The sequence below is a fragment of the Arachis ipaensis genome, chromosome B06, assembly GCF_000816755.2.
Source record: "Arachis ipaensis cultivar K30076 chromosome B06, Araip1.1, whole genome shotgun sequence".
Classification (NCBI taxonomy): domain Eukaryota; kingdom Viridiplantae; phylum Streptophyta; class Magnoliopsida; order Fabales; family Fabaceae; genus Arachis; species Arachis ipaensis.
This window is the reverse complement of record NC_029790.2, coordinates 121,553,310-121,563,000: the sequence shown is the minus strand read 5'-3', so window position 1 is coordinate 121,563,000 and position 9,691 is coordinate 121,553,310. Positions and strand designations below refer to the sequence as shown.

Below are 9,691 nucleotides of genomic sequence, written 5' to 3'. Positions count from 1 at the left end.
TCTATAAAATTTTTATTAAAAAAGAAGAATAATAAAAAAGAAAAACATAAAAAAAAAAGATGACAAAAAAAAATAATCGAATAAAAAAAGAAACTTATTGGCAACAAACAGAAATTTTGTGAGGTTAAACAGAAAAAATTTTTTAAGGCATAAATACGCATTAAAAAATATAAAATAAAAGAAGACACATAATTTTGTTTGACCTAAAGATAATTTTGTACGCTAAAATAAAATTTTTCAAGATAAACATATAATTTTTTTAAAGAGAAACGAAATTTTTTTTTTTTTTACCAAAATACAAAATGTTTTAAGGATAACACAAATTTTGAAGAGAAATATAGAAGAAAATACAATTTTTTTACCAAAACATATTTTTTTTTAATGCTAAACGCATATATTTTATGACGTAAACAGGAAAATCTTTTAAAAGTAAATACACAAATTATCTAAGAGAAACGTAGTAAAAAAGGCTATACATAAAAATTTTTATAATAAATACAGAAATTTTGTAAGGACAAAAACAAACTTTTTTATGATAATCATATAAACTTTTTAAGGGAAAAAAAGCAAAATACAAATTTTTAAAGATAAATATACAAAATTTTTAAGAAAAATATACGACAAAAATACATAATTGTTTTTATGTAAATACAGAAATTCTTGTTAGATAAACTATAAATTTTTTAAAGAAAAACACAGCAAAAAAAAATACAGAAATTATTTTACCCAAACACAATTTTTACTCATGTAATCACAAAAATCTTTTGAACGTAAATACACAATTTCTTTTTTTATTAATTTGGCCATACTCAATTAGAAGTTCTTCTAGACTTCTAGGATTAATGTACTTTTCTCATAGTAAAAGCATGTTATACCTTGTTTCTTCTACAACCTCTCTGTTTCACTATTACTTTGAAGTTCATGGTTATTTAATATGGTGGATACTACCATGAAGATTTTGCTATTGTCTTTATATGAAGATGCTTTTTTTTTTACTATTAGATGATGAAATGTATGGTTTGATTTTGATGTGTTACAAAAGTGTTTTTTTTTTAAATGTGGCTAAACAAACAAAGTACACTTTTAACACAATAATCTTCATAAAAAGATGATTTTAGCATCTTCATTTAAGTAGTTGCCATTTAATATTCACTTCCATTTCTCGACCTCGTTACTGATTGACTGTGTTTTGTTTCGGATCAAGATTCTCTAAAGCGAAAAAGTTGATAACGTGGTAAAATGAGGGGTTAATCACTCTTAAATTAAGATAGTGATTAACCTTTCACTTTACTACTTTACCAACTTTTTCACTTTACAGAATTCAAATTCGTTTCGATAAATATAGCCATGGATCTTGCACAGAAGAAGCAGTTGCTAGCCATCATAGGAACAATAACACACAGCGAAGCATATTTGGCAACTGAAATTAATAACGCCACAAAAAACACCCCTATATTATCTCTATCTTCGTTTGCACCCATCACAGAGTTACCCTCTTCTCCATTGCCACAACTAATCCAACTCGGAGATGATATCAACATTCAGATGCAATGCCTTGCAGCCATTGTAGGACACTTCAAGTGGAAAAAAGTGACAACAATATATGAAGTTAATAGTGGGTTTTCTTATGATCCAGGGGTACTAATTTCCCTCTCCAATTCTCTTCGCCATGTTGGATCTGAGATCGTTAACCAGTTAGCATTGCCTTCCTTGTCTTTGCAATCTAGAATCGAAAATGAGCTTAACCAACTCAAGAAGAAGAGTAACAGGGTCTTCTTGATTGTGCACTCTTCTTTAGAGTTGGCTAGCGTGCTTTGCAAGAAAGCAAAACAAATGGGTTTGATGGAGAAAGGATATGTATGGATCATCCCGAACGAGGTTGCTGCCCTTCTTGATTCGGTTAACTCTTCAGTTATCTCTACCATGCAAGGTGTTATTGGATTCAAAACACATTTTTTGGAAAGTACCAAACCATATACAAAGTTCGGGTTCAGATTTCGAACAAGGTTTGCACTAGAGTACCCTGAAGAAGAAGAGAACAATACTCCAAGTGTTTTCGCACTTCGAGCTTATGATGCAGCTTTTGCTATTGCTAATGCTAAGGTTACAAACAAGTCACAAGGAAAGTTCAACATGAAAGAATTCCTTGATGAAAATTTACATCAATCTTCAACCTTCACCATAATTAATGTGATAGGAAAAAGCTATAGAGAAATGGCATTTTGGTCTCCAACACATGGTTTTTCCAAGAACTTTGTTGAACATGAGAAAATGGAGGTAAATAAATTTAACGGTTATGATGGAGTTGTTTTGAGTAATATTTATTGGCCTGGAGATTTACACTCAGTTCCAAGGGGATGGACAAATAGTAATGAGGAAATGCCACTTAAAATAGGAGTACCTGCAAATGATGCTTTTGCTCAGTTTGTGAATGTCACCTATGGTGACAGCAAGCATGCAACTTCCATAACTGGTTTTTCAATCAATGTCTTCAAAGCAGCTATTAAGAATCTTCCATATCACTTGCACTATGATTTTGTTCCCTTCAATGGCTCCTATGATGAAATGGTTAATCAAGTTAACAATAAGGTAATATCATTATTAATGCATTTGTAAAAATTAAGCTTGTATATACTCTTGATCCTTCTAATTACATGTTTTGATTTTAGTCCTTTTTTCTTCTTTAATTTTTGGTCTCTATTTTTGTAAAACAAAAAAAATATATAATATTGAAAAACAATTGTGTTACGTGTATAACAAAAATCAATCACCAAATCAGTTACTCATAAAACACATGTTGAAACAAAAAAATTAAGTCGTACAAATATTATGCTCTCAAATTTTTTTTAAGGTTGCTTTTATTATTTCTAATGTAGACATTAGATGCTGCAGTTGGAGATATATCAATATTGGCATATAGATATCATTTAGTTGAGTTCTCACAACCATATGTTGACTCTGGACTTAACATGGTGGTCGTTGAGAAGCCAAATAAATCAAAACAAACATGGATGTTTATGGATGCATTCACAAAAGAGATGTGGTTGATGATGGCAGCAGTGCACGTTTTGGTTGGATTTGTCATTTGGTTGATTGAACGCGAAGAAAATGAAGAACTACAAGGTCTGGGGGCGATGCTTTGGTTTTTAGTCACCGTAATATTCCTTGCACATAGTAAGTTCTCTCTCATGAAAGTTCATTTGGATCACATCACTCCAAAATTGATAATGTCACACCCATTTTCATGAAATTTTGTTATAAATATGGTTTGTATTAATAGTAATATGTTTTAGTTAGTCCATTAATACCATAGTATTAACCAACCTGGGTTGGTTGAATGGTTAGCTTACTCGTTCGCTTAAACAAGTGTTAGGAATTTGAATCTCATCTTATATATGCATCTAGTTAGCAACCCATTAGTTAGACACAAATCTTTAAACAAAATTTAAATCCGCCATAGATTATTTCTTGTCCTTATTGTGAGTAATAAAAAAAACTAATATGGAAGTCTTTTGGATATTTTACCATAGAAATTTTTTCATAAAGCCTCAAAATTGGTGAAGCAAAATATTTAATATAGCAATTCATATTTGTTAGAATGTTTGTAGAAATATCCATGGCTTCATGTGTAGTGTTCACCTAAACTAGAAGAGAGATTAATATTTCCTAAACAAGAATTTGACACTAATCGTAGCTTATTTTCTGATAAGCAGGAGAACCAATAAGAAGACCATTGGCTCGAACCGTGTTGGCACCATGGTTATTTGTTATCCTAATTGTAACCAGTAGCTTCACAGCGAGTCTAACATCGATGATGACTGTATCGCAACTCGAACCATCAGTGGTTGATATTCAGACCCTTCAGAAGAGAAATGCTCCAGTTGGTTGTGATGAGAATTCATTTATTGTGAGGTATTTGATTGACATACTAAAATTCAAACCTGAGAACATTAGAAGAATAAATTCCATTAATGGTTACCCTGCAGCATTTAAGAATAATGAGATTGAAGCAGCTTTCTTTGTCGCCCCTCATGCCAAAGTCTTTCTCGCAAAGTACTCATGTGAAGGCTTCGTCCAAGCAGGGAGCACCTTTAGGCTTGGTGGCTTTGGTTTTGTGGGTTCCTAATCTCATATTCCATAGCAACAATGTTTTGGTAGAGGTGAAAATGAATAAGTAAACGGAACTAACATAAATGTTTCCCTCTAAAAAAAATTCAATATTATGCATAAATTTCTACTATTAGTATATCAAGTAGTTAAACCCCAAAGTGCTTTATGAGATTATCTACCTGCATTAAAATAGTCTCCTAGACCCTAATTATACTAGTTAGGTCCAAAAATGTATCATGTTAGTCGTCCATTTTCATCAAGTGACTCATCACGCCGTTAGGGTCTTAACATGGTACACTTTTGTCAATCTCAAAGATATAATTAGTGTAACTCATAGACTGTCTTAGTACATATGCTGTTGATCTCAGAAATCACTTTGGGATTTAATTGCATATCAAGTCATTACCAAAATAGAATGGTTTATATTTGAGACATTATTCACTCATTTTATTTTCATTTCTACCAAACTTTATGTTCAAGTAACAACACGTACTAGATATCTAGGGGGGACGAAAAACAATGGTCTGACGAAGTTTTATACAATTTTGTTGTTGATACATCAGGTGTTTCAAAGGGGCTCCTCTTTGGCTAGGGATATATCCGAGGCATTGCTAAGTGTTATAGAAAATGGAGAAACAGAGCAACTTGAAAAGGATATGCTGTCCAATTCACATTGCTCTCTTTCAGATAAAAAAGCAAAAGAAAGTTCACCATTAGGTTATCAGCCTTTCCTTGGCCTATTTTGCATTTGTGGCAGTATTGCTATTTTGGCACTATTGTATATCATGCTTTGTTTAACTTTAAAGAATGTTGAGAACTTGGTAAAATACATGAGAGGTGCATTGACTCAGTTATGGAGAATAAGGAGATGGATAACAACACATTGTGTTGGGATCTATTCTAAAGTACAGTCAAGGAGCATGAGAGGGGTTAATGTTGCCATAGAAGCAAGAAATTCAGCGGAAATAGTCATTGATAGTGAGCAAGTCCCTCGTGTAGTTGAAGTTGTTTGATGTAGTATCACTAAAATAGTAGTGGTTGCTTGTGCACTAATTTTTATTCACTATTTACTTATGTGTGAAAGAGTTTTATATTGTTAGTGAATCAAATACTTTTATTTTTGACATTTGTTAAACTGGTGGGGTAGTTTATAAGATCTTTTTTCGATTATTGCTGTAAAACAATGCAAACATGGATGAAATTCAGCAAACATATATATCAAAAACTCAGAAACTAGAAGGCCTAGAACTAATGACAACACTATCTAACAAGACAAAGAACAGCTACTATTACATGTCTTCTTACTTTGTTCTCCCCAAAAGACGCAGCTGGGGCTTCTGCCTTCCAAAAAGATAATATTCTTAATACATTTCTCAATGTTCCCTTTTTTCTGATTTTGTGAATAAGAATAACTCAGAAAAATGATCCTCAACTAGCCTCATGATTTCATTTCTATCTTGAACCCACTGTCCTGAGGAATCTTTTAATCTTTCTATTCTATTTCCACCCCTCCTCTGAATTGTGCCATGAAGGAGGGCTAAAGGAATTCATTCCTCTGCCACAACACAACTAAGGAAAATATAAAAGTTCTTAGCTGCAGAGTGATATTGATGTGTGTTACTGAAAGATATTGCAGTATATTCCAATCTCTTCCCTTATTCCAAAATCATTTTGTTCAAAATTGTGTGGACGTGTTGTGTTATCTCTGTCATCATGCTACAACCATAATCTTTTTTAAGCCTTTAAGGTATCATGCTACTCATACTATTATAAATTGGAATGAATAGAGTAAAAACGGGTAGGTGTAAAATGCAAACCAAAATACAAAATCTTGAGTGTACAAAATATTCTGAGCCTCACAGCATTACAAGGGTGCCTACTTCAGCTAGATAATATATATAGAACAACTGATACCAGCTATGCTCTACAAAGTTAGAACGTGCCATCCCATGAAAATTGCCAATTAGAACCTGCGTTTAGCTTCCCTAATTGCCCACAACGGCTTGGCCTCATTTGCAACGTCATTCTTGATTGCGCGTTCAATAGGTTTAATCACAAAGAAATACTGTGTACAGGTGAACAAATATACAAGTAAGGATCTGTTTGGGTTTATAAAACTCTTGAAATAAATAGATATTCAACAAAAGGAACGGAAACTTTTCCCTTCTTGTATATGGCCATCGGAAGCATATGGTTTGCACTGAAAGAAAAATCTAGAGCAGACAAGCTACAATAAATATCTTTCAATGTTTAAGGCTTACCTGAAGTGCAAATAAGATGGGAATAAAGATCTTTCCCCTCTGATTAGGGTTTGGCCCTTCAATCAACTTCTTGTCAACAAAAATAGACTTGTTGCTCCTTGTTGTAACTTCTGTGATTTTTTCGACCAGATTAGGAATCCAAGCTGTCCCATTTGGAAGAATCTATCATAAAAAAATACCACAGGTCAGCTACTCAGCCAAAAACAGGGGAAAGGTACAATGATCAATTAATTAAAGGGAACATGACAAGTGCCAACCTTCTCATCGCTTTCATTCTTGTTACATCTCCCACTGTTCTCAACCAAAACAACGTGAATGCTAGAAACCTATGAGAGGAGACAAGAAACTCATATGTTAAACATCCAATAGTCAATAAATTGAAAAAAGGAAAAAGATTCACATGATGACATGATGGAGTTCCACACTATAATACAAGATAGACCAAATGGAACATAGACTTGGGCCCACATTGAATAGCTTACAAAATAGATTTTCAAAGAGTTCCAATGGATCCTAAGCATACAGTCTTTACCCAACGAGCCAATTTTCAGAACACAATTTATATCGAGAGAAAGGATGGCCCTAGTATGTCAGAACATGACCTTGGGCCCATCCTTACCCAAAGGTAACAGCCATAACCATTATGGGCTCATTTTTTACACAAATTCCAATGGGAAAGCAAACAATTGGTGCATTTTAAGGTTGAAAATGTGCAACATTTACCACTGGGTCATCTTTCCTCAATCGAGCACCCTGGCGAACAACTTTTAGAAGTGCCTCCGATCTTTTTGAAACGAATTCATCATAAGGTATTCCATCGGGGGGTGAAAGCTGAGCATGTGTAAGAACTATCAAAGCCCTCTTCCATATTTCTTTGCCAAAACTATCAGTAATAGCTCTGACAACCAGCTTATCAAGGCTATCCACTCTATAGGTATCCAAACGGTCCACATAAAGCAGAATGTCTATGGTCTTGTTCAGAAGGAAACTACACAAGCAAGCATCATAAGTCCAAACACCAAAGATCAATCCAAGGAAAAGAAGGGATAAGAAATATGATCCAGAAACATGCTTCAAACAATAACATACTGTTTGATAATCTCCAAGGCCTGATCATTGATATATCCCCCTTCTATGAGACCAGGAGTGTCAATGATGTTTATTGTAAATCCTGTCCTTGTGCGTGACACCATTGCAGGTCTTAGTCCTTCCGACTTCCAAACCAAGAAAAGAGCACCCCATTTGATGTCAGCAATTAAAAATTAACTCATCTATCCTTAGGAGGAAAGAAACATGTACCTGAAAGGGATTAATAGTAACAGCTCTTTCTCCTATAATTGAATTCACGGTCGATGATTTTCCAACACCACTTTTCCCCATAACAAGTATTGTTAACTTGTCCACATTCTATGCCAACATATAGAGTAAAACAAGAAACTAATTTCAAAACAAGGCATTCATATACCAAATAATAAATAAATATGATGCTTGCATATGCTTTGCATATGTGAATTGGACATCAGAAAGCAAAAAGTTGAACCTTCTCCTCTAGTCTTCCCAACAGTTCAACCAATTTTGTCTGAGTTGCCGGCGCAAATGTTTTCAGTCCCACCCACTCACGGGTTATCGATGATGCCATGATTGAAAACTTGCCCTAATACCCAAATACAAAATAAATAAGACAGGTAAACACAAAAGTACAAGCAACACCATGAAATTCAGCTCTCTGTCTATCCATGAAAATCTTTCTCAGCATTACTATAGAAGTAAAACTAATAATAGTTCAATTGTTCACCCAAAACCAATAAAACCATAATTAATTGAGGACACAACAATTGCGAAAGATTCACCATCAGAACCACAATGTCACTTCATATAATAACCAAATCATTAAAGAGAGCAACACAAGTGATTGCAGATTCAGAAGTGTAAACAAGTTAATCTCATTGAAACGAGAAAACAGTAAACAATTTAAAATCCGCAAAGCTAATTCACGACATGTGTTGAACAACTAAAGCGACTCTAAAACAGGGATCGAGACGCACTGACGAGGAGACGGTGGGAGAAAGAGGCTGACGCCGAGAAACGGAGTGACGGTGGTCGGAGGGAGGGAGGAAATGAGGGGCGAGGCAGTGTCCGCTGTGGACTGAGGCAGCAGTGTGCGCGCAGTTGGGGGAGAATGAGTGCGTCAAAGCATGTGTAATTCAATAAGGGAAAGTGTGTTACCTGTTAGGGTTTCACTTTCTCTGTATGTATGTATGTATTTATGTAGAGGTGTTCAAATTCAAACTGATCTAAATTAAATCGTTTATTCAATCCAATCCAAACCGAAAATCGATTAAAACGGCACTAATTTGGATTTGATTGGATTTTATTTTTTACAAACCGTTGGATCAGATCGAATTTACTTTTCATAACCGATCCAATCCAATCCAAACTGCATAATGTACTATAATATTAATATTTTATTATTATATTTATAATTATTCTTATAATATGTTCAATTTGTTATACATTTTTATATTATTCATTATTATTATTATTTAATAAATATTTTATTTTCAAAATGTTATTTATTTATTTATTTTAACTAACCTATACTTTTATTTTTATTGTTATGTTATGTTGGTTTTTAAAAATATTGTTGAGACTTGTTATGTTATTGTTCATTATTTAAAATTTGATGTTAATACTTATTATATGTATTTAATTTTTTTAATTTACAAAACCGCAAATCCAATCCAATCCAAACCAAATCGCTTAAAATTGTATCGGATCAGATCGAATTTTTTTTAAAGGTCATCTAATCCAAACTGCACCGCAAACAAAATTAGTGTTCGAATAAGATAAATTTTTGACTCAAAACCGATCCAAACCAAGAATACCCTATATGTATGTATAGTTGTTTGTAACTTTGTATACATTACATTCTTAATTCTTGTTACGCTTTTCTTCCCCTTCTAATTCTTGTTCTTTTTCTGTAATTTCTTTTTTCTTTTTTCTCTTTTCTCCTTCTTCATATCTCTTATGAAAAAAATAAAAAAATAAAAATAGGACAAAAGAAAGAGAAAAAAAATAATAAAACAAAAAATACAAATTTTTTGTATTTTCATCTATAATTATAATGTTTCTCTTAAAAATTTATACTTTTTTACGGCATTTGTTAGAAAAAATTTACCTTTAAAATTTATCAAAGTTTGAAAACACAAAAATTCTATAACTTCATCTAAATATGCTTTTTAAAAAAATTTCTGTATTATTTTAAACTTTTGTTGTAAATGTTATCTTTAGAATAAAAAAATATTAAAAACATAAAAATT

The 9,691-nt window shown here is 32.8% G+C and overlaps 1 protein-coding gene across 2 annotated transcripts in view; it reads left to right on the top strand.

Moving 5' to 3' along the window:
* Positions 1-5,278, top strand: part of LOC107605043 (glutamate receptor 2.8-like) — a 7,488-nt gene extending 2,210 nt beyond the window's left edge. Inside the window, exons 3-6 of one of the 2 annotated variants that reach the window (XM_016306783.2) lie at positions 1,346-2,589; positions 2,877-3,174; positions 3,714-4,114; positions 4,674-5,278. In XM_016306783.2, the coding sequence (XP_016162269.1) occupies positions 1,346-2,589; positions 2,877-3,174; positions 3,714-4,114; positions 4,674-5,123 (2,393 nt within the window). In that variant the 3' untranslated portion in view covers positions 5,124-5,278. Of the gene's footprint in view, positions 1-1,345; positions 2,590-2,876; positions 3,175-3,713; positions 4,161-4,673 lie in introns of both variants that reach the window. The other variant, XM_021104921.1, reaches the window with a different exon arrangement.